The sequence below is a fragment of the Ptiloglossa arizonensis genome, chromosome 1 (assembly GCF_051014685.1).
Source record: "Ptiloglossa arizonensis isolate GNS036 chromosome 1, iyPtiAriz1_principal, whole genome shotgun sequence".
NCBI lineage: Eukaryota > Metazoa > Arthropoda > Insecta > Hymenoptera > Colletidae > Ptiloglossa > Ptiloglossa arizonensis.
Window position 1 is genome coordinate 15,184,275 of NC_135048.1, and position 22,926 is coordinate 15,207,200.

At 42.6% G+C, this 22,926-nt stretch overlaps 1 protein-coding gene across 5 annotated transcripts in view; it reads left to right on the forward strand.

Moving 5' to 3' along the window:
• Kdm3 (Lysine demethylase 3) overlaps positions 1–22,926 on the forward strand; it is a 572,262-nt gene that overhangs the window by 360,821 nt on the left and 188,515 nt on the right. For all 5 annotated transcript variants that reach the window (XM_076305347.1, XM_076305593.1, XM_076305514.1 and 2 more), the window contains exon 8: positions 12,515–14,600. In XM_076305347.1, coding sequence (XP_076161462.1) covers positions 12,515–14,600 — 2,086 coding nt within the window. The remainder of the gene's footprint in view (positions 1–12,514; positions 14,601–22,926) is intronic.

Below are 22,926 nucleotides of genomic sequence, written 5' to 3' on the forward strand. Positions count from 1 at the left end.
GTGTTCACAAGCTTAGTATTGTTCGTTTAGGTGTTTAGAAATTTAGTATTTTTAGCTTACGTGTTCACAAGTTTAATATTTTTAACTTAGGTATTTAGAAGTTTGGTATTTTTAGTTTAGGTGTTTAGAAGTTTGGTCTTTTTAGTTTTGGTGTTCAGAAGTTTAGAATTTTTAGTTTAGGTGTTTAGAAGTTTGGTATTTTTAGTTTAGGTGTTTAGAACTTTGGTATTTTTAACTTAGGTATTTAGAAGTTTGGTATTTTTAGTTTAGGTGTTTAGAGGTTTGGTATTTTTAGTTTAGGTGTTTAGAACTTTGGTATTTTTAGCTTAGGTACATAGAAGTTGAGTATTTTTAGTGTACGTATTCACAAGTTTAGTATTTTTCGTTTACGTGTTTAGAAATTTAGTATTTTTAGCTTACGTGTTCACAAGTTTAATATTTTTAATTTAGGTGTTTAAGACTTTGATATTTTTAGCTTAGGTGTTTAGAAGTTTAGTATTTTTAGTTTAGGTGTTGAGAAGTTTAGTATTTTTGGTTTGGACGATTACAAGTTTAGTATTTGTAGCGTACGTGTTCCCAAGTTTAGTATTTTTAGTTTAGGCGCTTAGAAGTTTAGTATTTTTGCTTTAGGCGTTTAGAAGTTTAGTATTTTTAGTTCAGATGTTTAGTATTTTTAGTTTAGGTGTTGAGAAGTTTAGTATTCTTGCTTTAGGCGTTTAGATGTTTAGTATTTTTAGTTCAGATGTTTAGTATTTTTAGTTTAGGTGTTGAGAAGTTTAGTATTTTTGGTTTGGACGATTAGAAGTTTAGTATTTTTGGTTCAGGTGGTTAGAAATTTACTATTTTTAGCTCAGGTGTTTACAAGTTTAGTATTTTCAGTTTAAGTGTTTAGAAGTATTACTGTTTGTTCCTTGTATGCGTTTCGAGTAGTATTAACTTCATGTAAGTTAACAGGAGTAAATAATTATCCTTTGATTGACACAATTACATTTTGGCCACGTACTTGGTATCGTGTGGTCGTTCGTAAACCATTACTGTTTCGCGTGACGAGCGATGAGTATCTTCAGCTCAAAGTTAATGGACGATGTACGAGTACGTGTATAAACGAAACAATGAATTTTTCAGAAAATGGTGATTCAAGGGAAGAATATGAAACGAATAGAAAGTTTCACGTAACATCGTGCAAATTAAAATAAAACTCGAATAACTTTCGTCCTCTTCGAAACATACGTTTATATATAATTAGAGGTATGAATTATATACAAAGTAATTGCTAAATCGTCGATGCTTTAATCACGCTCTGAAACTTTTTCCACAGCTTCGATCTGTGCTCGTTGAAATTATAATTAAGAACATCGATAAATAAAATTGAGCTCAAGGAGTACCTCCGGAGTTTTTTTTAATGAAAAACTCGATAGGTATCGAGTAAACCGTGTACGAGTACTATAGAAGACTGGTAACTAAAATTAAAACTAAAAATTATACTCTTCAAAAGTTATAATTATTAGAGTATAATTATTAAGTCTAACAAGATTCCGCGTACTCGCCAACTTATCAGCTCCCGATAGTAAATTTGAACTCCAATTTCTGACAAAAATACAAACACAGTAATGTAAGAAAATACAAAAATTATAATTTCCAAAAATTGCAATTATTCATAATTCATCCCTCTAAAAGTCAATCGTACAAAATTATAATTTCCAAAAATTGTAAATATTCATAATTTATCCCTCTAAAATTCACTCGTACAAAATACAAAATAATAATTTCCAAAAATTGTAATTATTTATCCCTCTAAAAGTCAATCGTACAAAATACAAAATTATAATTTCCAAAAATTGTAATTATTCATAATTAATCCCTCTAAAATTCAATCGTACAAAATACAAAATTATAATTTCCAAAAATTGTAATTATTCATAATTAATCCCTCTAAAATTCAATCGTACAAAATACAAAATAATAATTTCTAAAAATTGTAAATATTCATAATTTATCCCTTTAAAAGTCAATCGTACAAAATACAAAATAATAATTTCCAAAAATCGTAAACATTCATAATTCATCCCTCTAATAATCAATCGTACAAAATATCTCATACCAGTCCCCCATAATACATTCCCCAATTATCGAATTACACATTCCGCTTGGTCGCATGGTTATTTAATTTTGCATTATCACCCTTGACAAAGTAAACGAACAATTGTCCTCTCACTGGCGCTGACTCTCGTTAACTCTAAAAAATCTCCGACTTCTGTAAAAGTTCTCCGATGGTCTATCGGTGAACGGTGAAATCGGTTCAACGTCCGAGCACATCGTTCCCCCTTAACCCCGTTCGGTAGCCATAGAATCCCCCGTGTGGTTGTTCCGAGCGTACTCGCGGTGCTCGTAGCAGTTGCCCTTTCGGAAGGCCGTAGTTCGGAAAAAACAAGTACACAGATGCTCTTTGTCGGGTCGGACAAAGCAGGGACCCCTACCCTGACGAATATCGACTCGTCCTGACCCGGCCGGGCTCTCGCAGGGATGAAATTAGACACGGCCGGTCGAGTCTGGTGGGCATTTAAACGCTTTGTCAAAATCCGAACGTCGTGCACAGGTAGTCCTTGGTAGTCGGTTCGCTCGACAATGCACCACCCACCCTCTCGCATCGATTATTCCGTTGGCCCACCTGCCTCGAAGCGTGTCCGTACGCTTCGTCGACCGACTTTACTCTCCGCGACGAGGGTTGCTTCGACCCCCAATTTCCGCGAAACTTCGCCGCTCGCTCGAAAATCAAGGTGACTCGATACTCGAGGGCCGAAATTGTGGACGGATCGGTTCACCTGCTTTCAATTTAACGAGAATTGTATCGACAAAGAGATACTAATTTGTGTTATTATTATTATCTATCATTACTATTATTATTATTATTATTATTATTATCTATCTTACATCGAATTATATTATTATTATTACTATTATTAATATGATCTATCATTACTATTATTATTATTATTATTATTATTATCTATTTTACATCGAATTATATTATTATTATTACTATTATTAATATGATCTATCATTATTAGTGCTATTATTACTATTATCTATCGTTAATAGTTTTATAATTACTATCTATCGGTACTATCGTTATTATTGTTATCTATCATTACTATCTTTATTATTAGTATCATCTGTCGTTAATATTTTTATAATTACTATCTATCGGTACTATTGTCATTATTGTTATCTATTATTACTATCTTTATTATTAGTATCATCTGTCGTTAATATTTTTATAATTACTATCTATCAGTACTATCGTTATTATTGTTATTTATCATTACTATCTTTATTATTAGTATCATCTGTCGTTAATATTTTTATAATTGCAATCTATCGGTAGTATTGTCATTATTTGGTTATTTATCATTACTATCTTTATTATTAGTATCATCTATCGTTACTATTTTTATAATTACTATTTAACGGTACTATTGTCATTATTATTATCTATCATTACTATTTCTATTATTAGTATTATATATCGTTTCAATTTCTATTATTATTTTCAATCAGTACCATTGTTGTTATTATCTATCATTACTATTTTTATTATTTCTTTATAATTTTTGTCCATTAGTATTATTATATTTATTATTATTACCACTATTATTTAGTGATATAAACTAAGCGATATAATCCGATCTAAACTCAGAATTAAAACGTTCACTGATAATTTCCCTCTTATCTCGCAGCTTCTCTCCAGGGCACACCTTTCTCTCTCGTTGCTCGTTACACACATCCCTCTGGATAGTTCTCCCCCACCGTACCTTATACATATTACATAGACCATACCGCGTTACACTCGTTACACGCACACGCGTTCCCATGGCACAAACTTTAGGCCTCGAAATAGTTTCGCGCGTCACGCTCATACTCCCGTGCAAACATCGCTCAGTTTCACACCATAATATTACACATTCTACGAAAGCGGTATCACGCTCCGAGGCGCAGAGTAAAATTTGTTTGAAATACTTGCTCGTATTTTTGAGACACAGCACTTTGGGGAACAGTTCCGGTCTTTGGACTCGAGTTAGCGCCCTTTGAAAAAAAAAAAGATAGACGTCTTTGTCAATTGTGCTACGGTTGTCCGTTGTAAAATCGGTTGGGGTTGTTCGATGAAAAATCGTTTGGGTTGTTCAATGAAAAATCGTTTGGGTTGTCGATGAAAAATCGTTTGGGTTGTTCGATGAAAAATCTTTTGGATTATCCGTTGTAAAATCATGCGGGTTGTTCGGTGAAGAATTGTTTCGACCGTTTTGTAAAAAGTCATTTCGGTCGTTTGGTGAAAAATTGTTTAGGTTGCTTGGTGAAAAATTGTTCGGTGTATTCGGTGAAAATTCCTTTGGGTCACTCGGTGAAAAATCTTTTAAATTATCCGTTGTAAAATCATGCGGGTTGTTCGATGAAGAATTGTTTCGACCGTTTTGTAAAAAGTCGTTTCGGTCGTGTGGTGAAAAATTGTTTAGGTTGCTTGGTGAAAAATTGTTCGGTGTATTCGGTGAAAATTCCTTCGGGTCACTCGGTGAAAAATCTTTTGGATTATCCGTTGTTAAATTATTTAGGTTATTCGTTGTAAAACCGTTTGGGTCGTTCTGTAGAAAATTATTTCTGTCGATTGTTGAAAAATTATTCGAATTGTTAGGTGGAAAATCACTCGAATTATTTCCTGAAAAATTATTCGGGTTACTAGGTGGAAAATTGTTCGAGTTATTCGATGGATAATTATTCGGGTGGTTCGATGAAAAATCGAACTATTCCGTAGAAAATTATTCAACTTCCTGGAATGAAAAATCGTTCCAATTATCCGCTGTAAAATTTTTCGAATTATTCAGTGAAAAATCGTTCGAGTAGTTCGTTGAATAATTGTTCGAATTATTCGGTGGAAAATTCTTTGGGTTTCACTCTGGAAAATTGTTCGAGTTATCCGATGTAAAATAATTCGTGTGGTTCGATGAAAAATCGAACTATTTCGTAGAAAATTATTCGAGTTACTCAGTGAAAAATCGTTCGGGTAATTCGATGAATAATCGTTCGAATTATTCAATGGAAAATTTTTCGGATTTCACTGTGGAAAATTGTTCGAGTTATCCGATGTAAATTAATTCGTGTGATTCTCTGAAAAATCGAATTATTCCGCAGAAAATTATTCAACTTACTCGAATGAAAAATCGTTCCAATAATCCACTGTAAAATTTTTCGAATTATTCGGTGAAAAATCGTTCGGATAATTCGATAAATAATTGTTCGAATTATTCGGCGGAAAATTCTTTGGGTTTCACCCTGGAAAATTGTTCGAGTTATCCGAACTGTAAATCGTATGATTCTTTGAAAAATCGAATTATTCGGTAGAAAATTATTCAACTTACTCGAATGAAAAATCGTTCCAATAATCCTCTGTAAAATTTGTCCAATTATTCAATGAAAAATCGTTCTCGTTGCTCGCTAAAAATTCGTACAAGTTAACCTTTGGAATGATCGTTTCTGTCAGCCGATGTTCGGTGAATGAAATCGGGCCTCGAAGACGACCAAGGCGAGAAAAAGAGGGGGGAGGTGTATGGAAAACCCTCTCGAGAGGCATTCGCGTCTCGTGTTGCGCGCTTATTTTAGAGCCGCTCTATTTTTGCCTGAGCACCCTGCCACACGGCGCGAGGATCTCCCGCGCGTTTGTTGATAAACTTATTTCCAACGGGACCGAGGAGATTTTCGCGCGAAAGCGGGGGAAAATGGCGATCGCACGGGGGCGAAGACGTCGAGAACGACACCGGGACCCCGAGTGTAAAAATAAAAGCGTTTGGCCGTTAGCCAGAGACCTCCTTCCCGATCTTCTTGTTCTTCTTCCGAGACTCGCAGGCTCCGTGCCAAGCCGCTCGCAGACTGCCTAATTTACCCGTAAAACGACGATCGCCGCCGATCACGGCGCTTCGATGAACACCGCGAGCCAACGAACGCCCGATTTTGGCGAACGAACTCCATCGAACGAGATTAAACCGACTCCTGGCTTCCGCCGGTTTCGGGGACCGATTCCCTACGCTCGAAATAGCGAACGTGTTCTTCTTATCTCCGCGAATTCACCGCTCCTTTCCAATAAAAGGTCTCCCCTGAGCAAGAGATAGAGGAACCGTGCAGTAGTCACCGGTCACTCGGAGGCGAAAGTTCCGTGGGAACACTTCGCTCTAGATGTATGTGCCTCTATCGTTGTGGAATTTAGAGCGAGAGGGTTGTATCGTGTCGTGGAGAATTGTAAGATGTTTGTGATCGTAGGTCACGTCTTGTAATTGGAAGAATGTATGAAATATAGGAGCAGGAATGTTTACTTGTTCTATTGTGTGTAAGTTTTACTGTAAGGAATTTTCACTGGACTTGGGCACTTGAGATTTAACACTTTGCTCTAGAAAAGTGCCGCTATAGTCGTGGAATTTAGAGCGATAGCGTTATATCTGATCGTGGAAAGTTGTAGGACTCCGTATTCGAACGCCACGTTTTGCAAAATTTGCAATTTTTACTATAGGAAATTTCCACTGGACTATGAAATTTGATATTTAAAACTTTGCTCTAGAAAAGTTCCTCTATCGTCGTGGAATTTAGAGCGATAGCGTTGTATCGGATCGTGGAAACTTGTAGGACTCCGTATTCGAACGCCACGTTTTGCAAAATTTGCAATTTTTACTATAGGAAATTTCCACTGGACTATGAAACTTGATATTTAAAACTTTGCTCTAGAAAAGTGCCGCTATAGTCGTGGAATTTAGAGCGATAGCGTTGTATCGGATCGTGGAAACTTGTAGGACTCCGTATTCGAACGCCACGTTTTGCAAAATTTGCAATTTTTACTATAGGAAATTTCCACTGGACTATGAAACTTGATATTTAAAACTTTGCTCTAGAAAAGTGCCGCTATAGTCGTGGAATTTAGAGCGATAGCGTTGTATCGTATCGAGGAGAATTGCAAGACTTTGTAGTCGAACGTCACATCTTGCAAAATTTGTAATTTTTACTATAAGAAATTTCCACAGGACTTAGAGACTTGAAATTTAACACTTTGCTCTAGAAAAGTTCCTCTATAGTCGTGAAATTTAGAGCGATGGCGTTGTATCGTATCGAGGAGAATTGCAAGACTTTGTATTCGAACGTCACATCTTGCAAAATTTGTAATTTTTACTATAAGAAATTTCCAAAGGACTTGGAGACTTGAGATTTAACACTTTGCTCTAGAAAAGTTCCTCTATCATCATGGAATTTAGCGCGATAGCGTTGTATCGAATCGTGGAAAGTTGCAAGACTTCGTATTCGAACGTTACATCTTGCAAAATTGTAAGAATATATGAATTATAGGATCAAGATTGTTGTTAAATTATTTATAATTTTTACTATAAGAAATTTCCACCGAACTTAGAGACTTGATATTTAACCCTCTGCTCTAGAAAAGTTCCTCTATCATCGTGAAATTTAGCACGATAGCGTTGTATCGTATCATGAAAAATTGCAAAACTTCGTATCTGAACGTGACGTCTTGCAAAATTGTAAGAATAATAAATGAAATATAGAAGCAAGAATGTTACTTGTTAAATTGTGTGCAATTTTTACTGTAAGAAATTTCCTCGCGTGAGATCGTTCGTGCACAAAGAGCTGGTCGTATAGCATCGTGGAAAATTGCAAAATTTCGCGTTCAAACGTCTCGCAAAGTTGCAAGAATATGCGAAACATAGGAGGGAGAATGTTACTTGTTAAATTGTGTGCAATTTCATCGCGCGAGATTGCAAGAGTACATGAAATATAGAAGCAGGAATGCCACGTGTCGATAATTGTGCGTAATTTTCACTTTAAAAAAATTTCATCGCAAATGGGTCATCGTGCAGCATCGTGGAAAATTGCAAAATTTCGCATACAAACGTCGCGTCTTGCAAAGTTGTAAAATCATACGAAACATACAAGCAAGAATGTTACTTTATAAATTGAGTGTAATCTTTGCTTTGAGAAACTTAATCGTGTAAGATTGTTCGAGCGCCAAGGGTTCTCTAAATAGCGAAAGTGTTATTCTAATTCGTTGCTTTTCAATATAAACAAGACAGACGAGATCTTACCGTATGAAAAATGAAAAATGAAAAATAAAATTGTCAACACTCCACCGATAAATACAAGTGTACATTAAACCTAGATCTAATAATAACATCACGAGTATGTGTCGAGAAGTTAACACCTAAATCGCGTATATCTGAACGACAAGACACCTTATTCAACATACAAATAAACGATTGAAAATTCTTTGTACAAAAGAAAGTTACTCGAAGAAACTCCTAACTGATTTAGAAACTTCCAAACGTAATCTACTTGCTGGAACACCAACTTGCTGGAACACCAACTTGCTGGAACACCAATCCCTCGAATAATAAAAATGAAAAACGAAGAAAATTGGAATAAAAGAAAATCGAAAGATCGGATCCCTGAAGTTACCTAACTCGGGTGTAAGTTACTTTATAATAGAATAATCTTTCTTCGAAGTATTTCCGCGATGATGAATTACGAGTGTCTCCGTGGTCGTTGGAAGCATCGATATCGCTTGGATCGAAGAACCAACGTTCGATTTTCTTGGTGGAGCTTGGCAAGACCACGCGGACAAGTTTTCCTGTCGGTCTCGGTGTTGGTTCACTCTCCGCCCCCGGATCGTTCGACGCATCGTTATAAATTGCTCCCATACTCGGTACCGTGTTCCTAGCGGGCCAACCGAAGACCCTTGAACTCCCCGGGGCCGGCACGAACACGGCCTGAACACCAATTCCCCGGATGCAACGATCGCTTCCTACCGAATATTGGAACTGGCGAGTAGTCCGATCGGGGTCAAGGAGATGAAAGCAACGTCGGCGCATTGCGCATCTCGAAGGTCGATTTCCCCGAAATACGTGCCCGCGAGATTAGTCGCGAATCGTTGGCTCGGTAATCGGACCGGTCGATTCGTAAGAATCGGGCGTGGATCGCGACGAGACGAAACGTAACGAAATATAACGTAACGTAACGATATGAAACGAAACAAACGAAACGTAACGAAATGTAACGTAATGAGACGAGACGATATGAAACGAAACGTAACGAAATGTAACGTAACGTAACGATATGAAACGAAACGTAATGAAACGTAACGAAATGTAACGAAATGTAACGAAATGTAACGAAATGTAACGTAATGAGACGAGACGATATGAAACGAAACGAAACGTAACGTAACGTAACGTAACGTAACGTAACGTAACGAAATGTAACGAAACGAGACGAAACGTAACGAAATGTAACGTAACGTAACGTAACGTAATGTAACGTAATGAGACGAGACGATATGAAACGTAACGTAACGAAACGATATGAAACGAAACGTAACGAAACGTAACGAAATGTAACGTAATGAGACGAGACGATATGAAACGAAACGTAACGAAATGTAACGTAACGTAACGTAACGTAACGAAATGTAACAAAACGAGACGAAACGTAACGAAATGTAACGTAACGTAACGTAACGTAACGTAACGTAACGTAACGTAACGTAACGTAACGTAACGTAACGTAACGTAACGAAATGTAACGAAACAAGACGAAACGTAACGAAATATAACGTAACGAAACGTAACGTAATGAGACGAGACGATATGAAACGAAACGTAACGAAATGTAACGTAACGTAATGTAACGTAAGGAAACGAGACGAAACCAAACGATATGAAACGAAATGTAACGAAACGAAACGAGACGATTCGGTGAGGGATCGTATGGTAATTTTTGCGCACGCATGTAAATTAAGGCCAGCTGGAATTCCCATTTGTACGGGGACGAACGCGTTGCAATCTGTTACCCGCATAGTTTCGTAGTTATCTGTGCCACGAGGTGGCCGTAGAGCACACCTTTTCCAAAGGTCGTCGAATTATGCGGCACATTGCGCGCGTGTATCAAAGAGATTAGCGAATCTCCTCCATAATTGCCGCGCGTGATAAACGGCCGGTGCGGCGACCAGCTACGCCGAATCGATCGACCTTAATCGACAAGGTTGAACAAGGCTACGCCGATAAGCTTCCAGTTACCGCATAGAGCATTGGTCGCGAGTGCGTCTAGCCCCGTGATCGATAACCACGATCGCGCGCACACACCCTTGGATAACGTGATTCGATCGTTCAACGATCGAGGGTAGTGCGTACGAAATATACGGGGACAGGGTGTTGTTTCTTGTACGGGAGAGAGAGGGGGAAAGTCTTCGAAGCTTTCGAAGCTTTCGAGTTTTTTTGACAAAGAAGCTCTGGAATTTTTTGGCTAAAGATTGCAAGCTTTCACTAGAAGCTACAAGCTTTTGAATCATTCCATTCCAGAGCTTTCAAATCTTTGGACCAGAAGCTTTCGAGTCTTTTGACAAAGAAGCTCTGGAATTTTTTGGCTGAAGGTTTCAAGTCTTTCGATTTGAAGCTTTGGAATTTTTTGGCTAGAAGCTTTCGAATCGTTCGATTTTGGAGCTTTCAAATCTTTGGATTGGAAGCTTTCGAGTCTTTTGACAAAGAAGCTCTGGAATGTTTTGGCTAAAGATTGCAAGCTTTGATTATAAGCTAGAAGCTTTCGAATCGTTCGATTCTAGAGCTTTCAAATCTTTGGATTACAAGCTTTCGAGTCTTTTGACAAAGAAACTTTGGAATTTTTTGGCTGAAGGTTTCAAGCTTTGACTAGAAGCTAGAAGCTTTCGAATCGTTCGATTCCGAAGCTTTCAAATCTTTGGATTAGAAGCTTTCGAGTCCTTTGACAAAGAAGCTTTGGAATTTTTTGGCCAAAGATTACAAGCTTTGACTAGAAGCTACAAGTTTTCGAATCGTTCTATTCTAGAGCTTTCAAATCTTTGGATTAGAAGCTTTCGAGTCTTTTGACAAAGAAGCTGTGGAATTTTTTGGCTAAAGATAGCAAGCTTTGACAAGAAGTTAGAAGCTTTCGAATCGTTCTATTCCAGAGCTTTCAAATCTTTGGATTAGAAGCTTTCGAGTCTTTTGACAAAGAAGCTCTGGAATTTTTTGGCTAAAGATAGCAAGCTTTGACAAGAAGTTAGAAGCTTTCGAATCGTTCAAGCTAGAAGCTTTCGATATGTTTGATTCCGGAGCTTTCAAATCTTTGGACCAGAAGCTTTCGAGTCTTTTGACAAAGAAGCTCGGGAATGTTTTGACTGAAGATTTCAAGCCTTTCGACTTGAAGCTTTCGAATCTTTAGACTAGAAGCTTTGGAATCTTTTGATTCGAGAACTTTCAAAGCTTTGGACTAGAATCTTGGAATTTTTCGATTCGAAAGCTTCCAAATTTTTCGACTAGAAGATTCAGAACTTTTCAACTCGAAATTTTTGAATAAAAGTTCTGGAATCTTTTAGCTAGAAGCTTTCAAATCTTTGGACTAGAAGCTTTGGAATCTTTCGATTCGAATGCTTTCAAAGCTTTCGCACCATTCGACTAAAAGACTCGAAACCTTTCAATTCGAATCTTCCGACTCGAAGCTTTCGAACTTTTCGACTTAAAACTTCTGATTAAAATCGTTCGTAACTTTCAATTAAAAGTTTCCAAACTTTTCGACTAGAACTCTTCGAATTTCTCGACTCGTAAATACCTCCGCTTTATTGCTACAAGTGCCAACATCTATTCCTCGAATATTATCTTCTCACACAGAACATGAAACGAACTCAGAAAAAATATCAACCTTCACCGGAAAAAGCTTTAGGTAACACCGAGAAGATTACTCTCAAATATTCCTCTCTTAAAATACTATATCAAATACTAATATGTCACACCTCGAGTATGGTTCACCAATATGAAATCCATCTCACCCGACCAATACGTTGGAGAAATGCACCATATAAATATCTAAAACGCATTTCCTTAAAAATCGACAAACCTGTTCCTCCTACGTCTCACAATTAGACTGTATTTCTCACCAAAAAATAATCGTCACCCATCAATCGATAAATAAAACAAAAATACCGAGAATACGAAAAACACCCTCAAATTCAAATACGACACATAAATCGTTCTACGAACCTCTCCAAACACCGATAAATAATCCCGTTATCAATGACTCTGTTACGACCCTGTTAAGATTCTGATTGAACGAAAAAAAAAAAATTTTATCCAACGCAGTTTGATCCGAACGTATTTCCTTAAATATCAACAAACCTGTTTCTTCTGCGTGTCATAATTAGACTGTATTTCTCAACAAAAATTAATCATCACCCGTCAATCGATAAATAAAACAAAAATACCGAGAATACGAAGAACACCCTCAAATTGAAATACGACAAACATTTTATTTATCAACAAATCGTTCTACGAATCTCTCCAAACACGGATAAATAATTGCGTTACCAATAACCCTGTTACCACCCTGTTAAGACCCTGATTGAACGAAAAAGAAAAAAAAAGAAATTTCATCCAACGCGTCTGACCCGAACTTTCAACTCTTGTTGCAGAAAAGAACACAGCACGCAACAGTCGACGTAGACGCGTGAGCGAGGGGGCCAGTCGCGATAGGTCTGAGAAGGACACCGAGACCGGTCTGTCGACGCGACAGGAGGATCGGGAGAACAAGGGACCGCCATCGGGTAGACCGAGCAATCGAATACCGCGCACGGTATTGGAAGAGGCGAACAGCGCGTCGAGCAGCGCCTCGAAGCTACGTAAACGCGGGACCGCGGTCAAGAGTCCGGTGGAGAGCGCGTCCCAGAGACCGGTGAGACGAAGACCGAGGCCCGGCGGTGGCCAAGAATCGAAAACCGAGGAGCTAGAACGCTCCAGCAACGCGAAATCCTGCGAGAAGGAGGAACGTCTCGGTAACAGATCCGAAGAGGATCGCGTCGAGGAGGAGGACGAGGATCGCGAGCCCTGCGACCCTCTTACCAAGAGGTTGAGGACGAGTCCCGTAGGCAGGAAACTCCGATCGGAGCGCAAGGGTAAGAGTTCTGAGGAGACAGCGTCCGAGCACGAGGAGATCGAGGAGGAGGAGAGGAAACGGGACGGGGCCGAGGTTGAAGTCGACAAACTCGAGGAGGACGAGGAGAGCCGTTCCAGGGAACGGGACCGGGAACCGGAACCACCACCTCCGAACAAAGTCGATCCTGGAGGCAACCCGAACCGACTAGACCACCCGGAACGGGAGAAGAACCCGGAACAGGAGCAGGTGTACGCGAATGGCTCGCTGCTCGACCCGTCGCCGGTCGTCGACGAGCCGAGCGTCCTCCTCGATGCCGGCGCTACGTCGCTGAAGCCACCGACCGACGAGTCGAAGGCAAAGGGCGTCGAGGAGGAGGACGAGGAGGACGAGGAGGACGTGGACGAGGAGGAGGAGGAGGAGGAAGACGAGCAAGACGAAGAGGACGAGGGCTCGCGACGTACCGAGCCGACCACCGAGCTAGGCACGGAGGATAGCGTGGGCAGCGCGAACGGCGCGAGGGCGGCGAGCGTCGAATCGGTCGTCGAGCTGCTGGAGTCGAGCAGTCAGGACTCAGGCTCCGTGCTGGAGAGGCTGAGTCCTCTAAGTAGCAGCGGCGGCGGTGGCTCTGGCAGGCAGAGCCTGCTCCTCGAACAACAACGGGAGCAGGAGAGGAACCGGCACAACGAGAGTCCCGTCATCCTAGCCGAAAGATTGAACAAGCCGCCACCGCCGAGCGCCGGTCACCATCACCATCACCATCACCTACAACAGTACCATCAACACCACCATCAACAGTCGTTGCAACAACACCACCACCAACAGCAACGTTACGCCACGAGCAGTCCGGTGATACACCATCACGCTCAGCAGCAACATCAACAGCAGCAACAACAACAACAGCAGCAGCAGCAGCAGCAACAACAGCAGCAGCATCAGTCGCAGCAACAGCAGCAACAGCTTCACCAGCATCAGGTAGCCAGCAGTCCCCACCAACATCATCAGCTTCATCATCAGTTGGCCCCGTCGAGCCTCCACGAGGTGCAACAGCAGTCTCACGCATCGAGGGGCGGCGATGAGGCCGGCCTCATGGAAGTGGAGGCGGGGGCCGGTATACCTGGAACTGGTGTCCTCGCCGGTGTGCCAGCAGCGGTCGGTATCCGAGCGGTCGGAGCCGCGGCTGGCAGCGCCGCCGCTACCGGAGCTTATGGGGACAGCGGCTCCGACAGCGGGGTAAGCTCCCTGAGGAGCGCCGGTTCCGGTGACGAGAGAAGCGGCAGCAGGAGTTCCGCGCTCAGCGTAGACGAGACTACCACGTCCGCGGCACCGACCGCCGCCGCGACGCCGGCAAGGGTCTGGCACGTGCAGAGCGTTCAGCACACGTCCCTACTGATGGCGCATCCCCAGGCACCACCGCCCAACACCGGACCGAATTCCGCAGCCGCGGCCGCCGCGGCAACCGCGCCACCGGTTGGCTACCAGACCTCGGCACCGCCGGGTCATCATCATCCAGCGGTGGCCTCCGAGATGCTCTGGAGATCGCCCAGGTACCCGCCCTTGTCCCACGCTCTGCTCGGACCCGCCCAGCCCAATCCCGAGGAGCTGCTCGAGAGGGACAGGATACTCCGGTGAGTTCACCTTCCACTTTGCTTCTAACCGAGTATACCGCGTTCTCGATTCACTCGTTTGTGTTCGCGGTTGACCTCGGTTACTTGACGAGGTACTCGATACGAGTCCCCGTGTATGTACGCGGTGTATCACGGTGTCGGAAGTTTTACGAAGAGGTAAACGCTGAACCGTGAGGAATTCTAGCAAGCGGGGACGGTCGAGTTCTCGTTTAGGTTGCTTCTAACCGAGTATACTCCGTAGAAGAAAGTTCACGAGCCGTGTGTACGCGTAACATGTCCGTGCCACGATCTATGATTTTTATTAAGGTTAACGCGAACCGTAGTAACTTCGAGAAACCCAGACGGTAGGATTCTTTTCGTTTACTTGTAAGCGACTATACTCCGTCGTTGGTGAAAGAAAGTTTACGATCCCTGTGTACGCGTAACATGTCCGTGTCGCGATCTATGATTTTTATTAAGGTTAACGCGAACCGTAGTAACTTCGAAAAACCCAGACGGTAGGATTCTCCTCTTTTGCTTGTAAGCGACTATACTCCGTCGTTGGTAAAAGAAAGTTTACGATCCCTGTGTACGCGTAACATGTTCGTATCACGATCTATGATTACTATTAAGGTTAACGCGAACCGTAGTAACTTTGAGAAACCCAGACGGTGGGATTCTCCTCTTTTGCTTGCAAGCGACTATACTCCGTCGTTGGTAAAAGAAAGTTTACGATCTCTGTGTACGCGTAACATGTCCCTGTCACGATCTATGATTACTATTAAGGTTAACGCGAACCGTAGTAACTTCGAGAAACCCAGACGGTCGGATTCTCGTCTGTTTTGCTTGCAAGCGACTATACTCCGTCGTCGACGTAGTTTTCTACGCAAAGTACTCGAACCGAGTCATTTACGCCCACGGTCTACACGTACGAGTATATAATCTGTGTTACGTCGCGAATCCGTGCAAAGATTAACGGGGGACTGTAGCGAATTCGAGAAACCAAGGACGGCTGAATTCGAGTTTCCTTTGCTCTTAACTGGGTATACTTCATCGTCGACACTGTTTTCTCGATAAACTCGTTCGCATCTACACTACCTGTATCGCGATCCAGGACTTACACGAAAGTTAACGCAAACCGTAGCAATTTGGAGAAATCCAAAATGGTCGGATTCTCGTCTACTTTGCTTGTAATCGGGGTACTTCATCATCGACATAGTTTTTTTGATAAAGTTGTTCGCAATTAAGGTCTCTATGTCACGAAAGTTAACGCGAATTCAAGAAACCGAGGGTGGTTGCGTTCTCGTCTCTTTAGCTTGTAACCGGGTGTACCCCATCGTCGACACACTTTTTTCGATAAAGACGTTCGCATTTATGGTCCCTGTGTCGCTGATATCGGGAACTAAGAACTCGTACGAAGGTTAACGCGAGTCATAACGAGCTCAAGAAACCGAGAGTGGTAGTGTTTTTGTCTTCGTTGCTTCTAACCGACTATACTCCATCATTGACACACTTCTCTCGATATATTCTTTCGCACTTACCCTCTCTATGTTACGAAAGTTAACACAAACTGTAGCGAACTCAAGAAACCGAGGGTGGTAGTGTTTTTGTTTTCGTTGCTTCTAACCGACTATACTCCATCATTGACACACTTCTCTCGATATATTCTTCCGCATTTACGCTCCCTATGTCACAAAGGTTAACACAAACTGTAGCGAACTCAAGAAACCGAGGGCGGTTGTGTTATCGTCTCCGTTGCTTCTAACCGACTATACCCCATCATCGATACAATTTTCTCAATATATTCTTCCGCATTTACACTCCCTATGTCACAAAGGTCAACACGAACCGTAACAAGCTCAAGAAACCGAGGCCGGTTGCGTTCTCGTCTCAGTTACTTCTAACCGACTATACCCCATCATCGACACAATTTCCTCAATACATTCTTTCGCATTTAGCGAACTTTGCTTCCAACCGAGTATACTCCACCCTCCACGTTACTTTCTCCCAAAATTCCCCAAACCGAGTAGTTCTCATTCACGATCCCCGTACACACAACCACCCGTACCAAGTTGTCGCGTCTCGTAACATCCGCTCGAACTCGATTCGAAGAATTCGAAACCCCGCGCAAACGCCACCTTCCGTTGATTCGGTCGTCTCGTTCGCACCTTGCGCCGACACCTCGTTCCGTCTCCCGACGGAACGCCATCGGTGAAGCGTTGGCCTCGGGGCAGCTGGCAGCGACTCCCTCGCCTCTCTCGCCTCTCTCTCGCCTTCTTTGTTCGGTCTCGCGTGACCACGGAGCATCGGTAGGTGGATACGAAAAAGTGGCCGGGGGCACGAGGCGTCCGTGTGCGCCGCGTAGCTGCGTTGGTAGCCGCGCGTAGTATCCGGGCGTCAGCTGCGCGAGTCTGTCCCGACTTCCGTCGGATTATCGCGGCGTACGGGACCTGCCTCGGTGATCGAACCGTAGTTCGGTAGCGCGACGAAACCAACGACCCGAAACACCCCGCTTCGTGATATAAATAAAACGAATCCACCTACTACTAGCGCGTCGCCTCTACTCTCCTCCCTGTACGCGATCGACCTCGTCGAAGGACGCGACTCGTTACTCGCGCGTACTTTTTCGACGACTCCGCGAACGAACTCCCTTCAGAAGTCCCCCTGTAACGTATCCGACACGGTTACACACGTTTGCCGTGAATTCGAACCGAGAATTCGGCCGTCCCGAAATACCGCGCGGTGAAGTAACTTTACGATCGCCGAGCGAGTTTATTTTGACGCTCGACACCCGGCCCGTGATTCACCGTCTCGCGAGGATGAGTAAAAAAAATGTGGCTCAAGGGTGGCTAGGCTTGTTTCGCGCGTTCCTCGCGATTACAACGTTTCTCCCCGTGACATTGGTATTGAACAGCCCTCGTTGCCGCCGGTTTCCCTCGTACGCGGTGCTGCCTCCAGCGAAAATAAACCGACCTCGCGGACCGTTCTCCTACCCGTTTGTTTATCTACCCAGAAATGTCGAATATTCCGCGAAACGATCGTAGTGGAGGCGTGTGCTGCAGCATCGATTTGCAGCGGCGAATCGACGCCAACGCGAGTTACTTTCCTCCTGGGAAACTTTTGTATTCTTTTTTTCGATATCGTCGACCCTTTCGGGGTTTACATTTTTTTGAGAAGGTAAATTAATTGTCTTTGCTCGACGGGGAGTCGCGTTGGATAAAATAAGTTTTGGAAATTGTCTATTTTGTAGAGAAGTGGTTTTTAATTTTATTCTATACACAAAGGGGGTTAAGAAAACTGTGTCGAGTGTATTCTGGATCGACGTTCTTTATCGATTGATTCGTCGGTTGAAGCGTTATTTATATATTTTTTTTTTTAAGGAGAGGAGAAATTGCGACATGCGTGTGTGAAAAATAAGTGAAAAGCGTGCGCGCGATTATGCGAGTTATGGAGAAGGTAATGAAATAGCAACTCGACTTGTAATATCTCGATTAACTGTATTGGCAAAAAAGATAACCTATCGAGAGCGTATTGCACTCAGAAAGGTTCAGGTTTACGTCTTGCGCGATTAGGTTTACTTCTCTGAGTGTATTGCACTCAGAAGGTTGTTAATTTACGTATTGTGTGCTAAGGTTTAATTCTTTTGAACGTATTGCACTCAAAAGGTTGTAGGTTTACTTCTCAGAGTATATTGCACTCAGAAGGTTGTAGATTGAGGTATTGTGTGCTTAGGTTTAATTCTTTTGAACGTATTGCACTCAGAAGGTTGTAGGTTTACGTATTTCACGTTTAGATTTACTTCTCCAAGTGTATTGCACTCAGAAGGTTATAAGTTTACGTCTTGCACGATTAGGTTTAATTCTTTGAACATATTGCATTCAAAAGTGTTCAAGTGTACGTTTCGCGCGTTTAGATTTAATTCTTCAAACATACTGCATTCAAAAGGATTCAAGTTTACATCTGAAAAAGTGACCTCCGTGATGATCTTTCCTAGAAAAAAATATTCATTAATCTCACAAAACTGCATTTTTGAAGACTCCGTGGTGTTTTTTTTTTTTTTGCTAAATTGATCTTCACAGGTAGGAAACGTCGATGTCGCAAAATAATCGTCGTTCAATTTTTCCAACGAGATCGCCGAAAGTTATCGATCTCTCCCGCGGGGCACGGATCAGGTCGATCACAAACCAGTATTTTCCAACGTCACGCGAGATCTTCGTTAACCGCGCGATGTTCGTGTTGCCGCTGAACGCACTCAGCTCAGCTCAGCTCAGCTCAGCTCAGCTCAGCTCACCGCTTCGAAGAGCGTGCGCTTTCTTCGAGGTTTCGTTGCTTTTCGTGCACGGTGGATCTCGCGCGGCTCGAACCGATCGTTATCGTCGCTGGGCGATCGATGACCGGATTCTTGGAAACGCGTAATCGCGGGAGCCTAGATTTCGAGGGCTACCATCGATGCCAACCCGTTCTATGAAACGCCTAATCGGCGGTTTGGAGTACAAGGCACACGATTACGTGTTACCGTAATAAGAGTCGAGACTCTTGCGCTCGATCCTCCGGTTCGTATCTTGCCAATTTGGGAAACAGAGTCGAAGACAAAGTATTGAACGGAATCGTTGAAGACAGGGTCGAAGATAGGGTCGTAGACAAAGTTGGGAAGTGAGTTGGAGAAGTCAAAGTCTAAGATAGAGTCGTTGAAAAGAAAGTTGGAGAGAAAATTGGGAATAGAGTTGAAAAAGTAGTCAAGGACAGAGTTGGAGAAGTCAAAGTCAAAGATAGAGTCGTTGAAAAGAAAGTTGGAAACAAAATTGGGAATAGAGTTGAAGAAGTAGTCAAAGACAGAGTTGGAGAAGTCAAAGTGATTGATAGAGTCGTTGAAAAGAAAGTTGGAGACAAAATTGGGAACAGAGTTGAAGAAATAGTCAAAGACAGTTGTTAGGTCTGGGTTAGGTTTTGGTAAGGTCGAAGACAAAATTAGGAACAGAGTTGAAAAAGTAGTCAAAGAGAGTCGTTTAAGTCAAAGTGAAAGACAGGGTCAACGACAGAGTCGAAGTCAATGTCAAAGATAAGGTTAAAAACAAAATCTGGTACAGAGATGAGAGCAGAGTACAAGACATAGTGGAAAATAAAGTCACAAACAGAGTTCGTGACAGATCAAAAGATAAAGTCAAAGGCAGAAAGACAAGGTCTGTTTCTTGTCGAAGATAAAGTCAAAAAGAGAGTCGTTGAAAGTAAACTTAAAAACGAAGTCGTCGAAAACGAAGTCAAGAACAGAGTCGTCGAAGGCGAAGTTAAAAATATAGTCGTCGAAGGCAAAGTCAAAGACAGAGTCGAAGTCGAGGTCGAAGTCGTAGTCAAAGTCGATAACAGATTGGTAGACAAAGGTGAAATTAGAGTCGTTAAAGACAAAGTCAGAGATAGAGTTGAAGGCAAAGTGAAAGACAGAGTCGAAGTTGAAGTAGAAGTCAAAGACAAAGTTGAGTGGTAGAAAAAGTCGAAATCAGAGTCGTTGAAGACAAAGTCAGAAACAGAGTCGAAGGCAAAATCAAAAACAGAGTCGAAGTCGAAGTCAAATACAGAGTAGAAGTCAAAGTTAAAGATAGTGTGGTAAACAAAGTTAAAATTACAGTCGTTGAAGACAAAATTAGAAACAGAGTCGAAAGTAAAATCAAAAACACTCGAAGTCGAAGTCAAAGACAGAGTAGAAGTCGAAGTCGAAGTCACAGACAGAGTGGTAGACAAAGTCGAAATTACAGTCATTGAAGACAAAGTTAGAAACAGAGTCGAAGACAAAATCAAAAACAGTCAAAGTCGAAGTCAAAGTCCAAAACAAAGTATAGTGGTAGACAAAGTCAAAATTAGTATCCTTGAAGACAAAGACAGAGTCCTAGTGAAAGTCAAAGCCACACTCTAAGTCCAAGTCGAAGTCAAAGTAAAACACACGTCGACTCTTATTCAAAGTGTAAAATCACGCGCGATCGAAACGATCCTCGAATCCAATTCCCCTGAAACGCGTAGGTACGAGCCAATCGCGATCTTCGACCCACGGTATCCACCACAGGACACTTCCGGTCTCTAACCCTATCGATTCTCGTCGCAGTTGCATCCTCGCGCCAAGCAGACCCCCGATCGAGCGTTAGACCGTTGCGGTGTTTTTCGGTGCTTTTCCCTCGAAGGAACGCGAGCTCTCGCGGCGCCGCGGTGTTATTCTGCTCCAAATACGTCCAATTACGCGGCCTCTCCGTGTAACGAGCACGATTTAACGCTTATGCAAGCCATCCCCACCTACCGCGTCGACCTTTCCGCGCTAAGAGACAGAGAGAGAGACGAGTAATCGGCGACTGTGGCTACAGAAACTGGCATTTGGGCACAAGGTCAGGCACTCGGTGCTCTCGGCGTCTTTTCTACCTCCCTTCTGACACCGTCCACTCTCCGTCCACATCGCTCTTTTTCTTCTCGAACGCTGGAAGACCTCGTCCGAGACCGTTCTCTAACCGGTACGGAGGGAAAGGACGTACAGGAATGCTCGTGCACAGGAAGCTATAAAAATACGAAACCGGCCAACGAGTCAAAAAAAAGAAAGAAAAGAAACAACAAGAAGAAGTCCCACTCGTCCAGCTACGATCGTACCCGTCGAGTTGCCCATCCGCGCGCACGGTCCCGAGAGCGTCACTTGCAATTTTTCCTAATGCTCCTCCTCCTCCGCCACCCGTCTACGAGCAGCGCTCGTGACCGTGTCGCGGTGTGCGTTCCGTGATCAGGTGATCTCTCTCGAACGAGTTTTCGCGGTGCAAAACGAAACGAGTCCACGAACGTGTAGTAGGTCGAGACGAGCGTGTGTTTCAGGGTCGCGTCCCGGTCCGGTAATCGTCGATTCTCTCCTTCGATTCCGCTCGCGCGAAGGATACCGGCACTCGTTGCGGAGCTGAAACGTATTACGCTACGGGGCGGCCTCCGCGCGGCCGGTTGTCCTTTTACCTCTTTGACATTTCGAACGAGTCGATTGCGCAACCAATTGGCAGCGACGAAACGGGCGCGGTACTTTCTTCTTTCGTCGGGTGTCGGGTCGCGGTGCCATTGAACACCACGGATGACCAATTTATCTCGAGGTCGTAGCGCGTTATCGTCTCGCAGGGCTCGGGTGGGGTCGTTAGACACCGTCGTTCGACCACGAGCACGATGTTCGGAGGTCGAGTGGGCGAGTACGAGCAGCCAACGATCGGCACTCGTTATGCGCTTCACGTGGCACACGTCCATCAGAGCCGACAGTTTACACGCTCGTCACGCACGTGCGTGCAAAATCTGTCTGCTCGGTGATTCTTCCCTCTTTCTCTCTCTCGCTGGGTGTTTCTCTGTTTCTGTTTCTCGTGTTGGCTCCTTTCTCTCGACCGGTAATTACCTATCGATGATCGCGATCGTTCCGTACGTAGACCGACGGATCGCGCGTCATCGCGAGAACTGGGTATAGACTATCTACGCGATCCACTCGTAGCGAGTATCGTTCCTCGAACTCGTTATCGTTTCGTACAGGGATATACCGGTTCTTCATAAATTTCCTGGAGAAATCGACTTCTCCGGAGAATCGATGCGGATCGAATGTTGGAAAATTTGCTGAAGCGATTTACTCTACTATGCGGAAAACTCGATTTTCTGGGAAAATCGGTGTCGACTTAACTTTATTATCTATTCGTAGTTTGGAATTTGTTTAGAAAAATTGGCAATTGTGCGTTTGTTTTCTCAATCCATCCGAGGTGAAATTGACCGATAAAAGATCGGTAAGGATCAAACTTTGTTATTTATTTGTAGTTTGGAATTTGTTTAGAAAAATTGACAATTGTGCGTTTGTTTCCTCGATCTATCATTTCGAAATTGACAAAAATGACAAAAGATCGGTATAAAAACGATCAATCTGTGTGAAAAACTCGATTTTCTAAAAAATCGATTCGAGATCAAAAAGAAACTTGTGCGTTTGTTTTTCCAATCAATCCGATTTTGCGTTGATTCTATGAAACGAAATACTACAGGACGAGCCCCCTCTGTTGTCTTACAATCCTTCTTACGAGTCGTGCTCAGTACATAAAACGAGACCAAAACGAAAAAATGAAAACAATGGCTGGAAAATTTCGTTGCAGCACTTTCACAAGAAGAACAATTAACGTGTTTTTTTTAATAATAAATTTCCTAATTTTTACGTGTTGTAAAAGTTCAGATTATAATATTTGTTTTGTTATAATCAGCAGGTATATCGCGTGTCTAGTAATATAGTGATTTACCTTCATGCAAACGACAAACAGTGTTGTGTGCTTTTCTCGACTCTCTGCTTGTGACTGTAGAAAGCTGAAAAAAGAAAGAA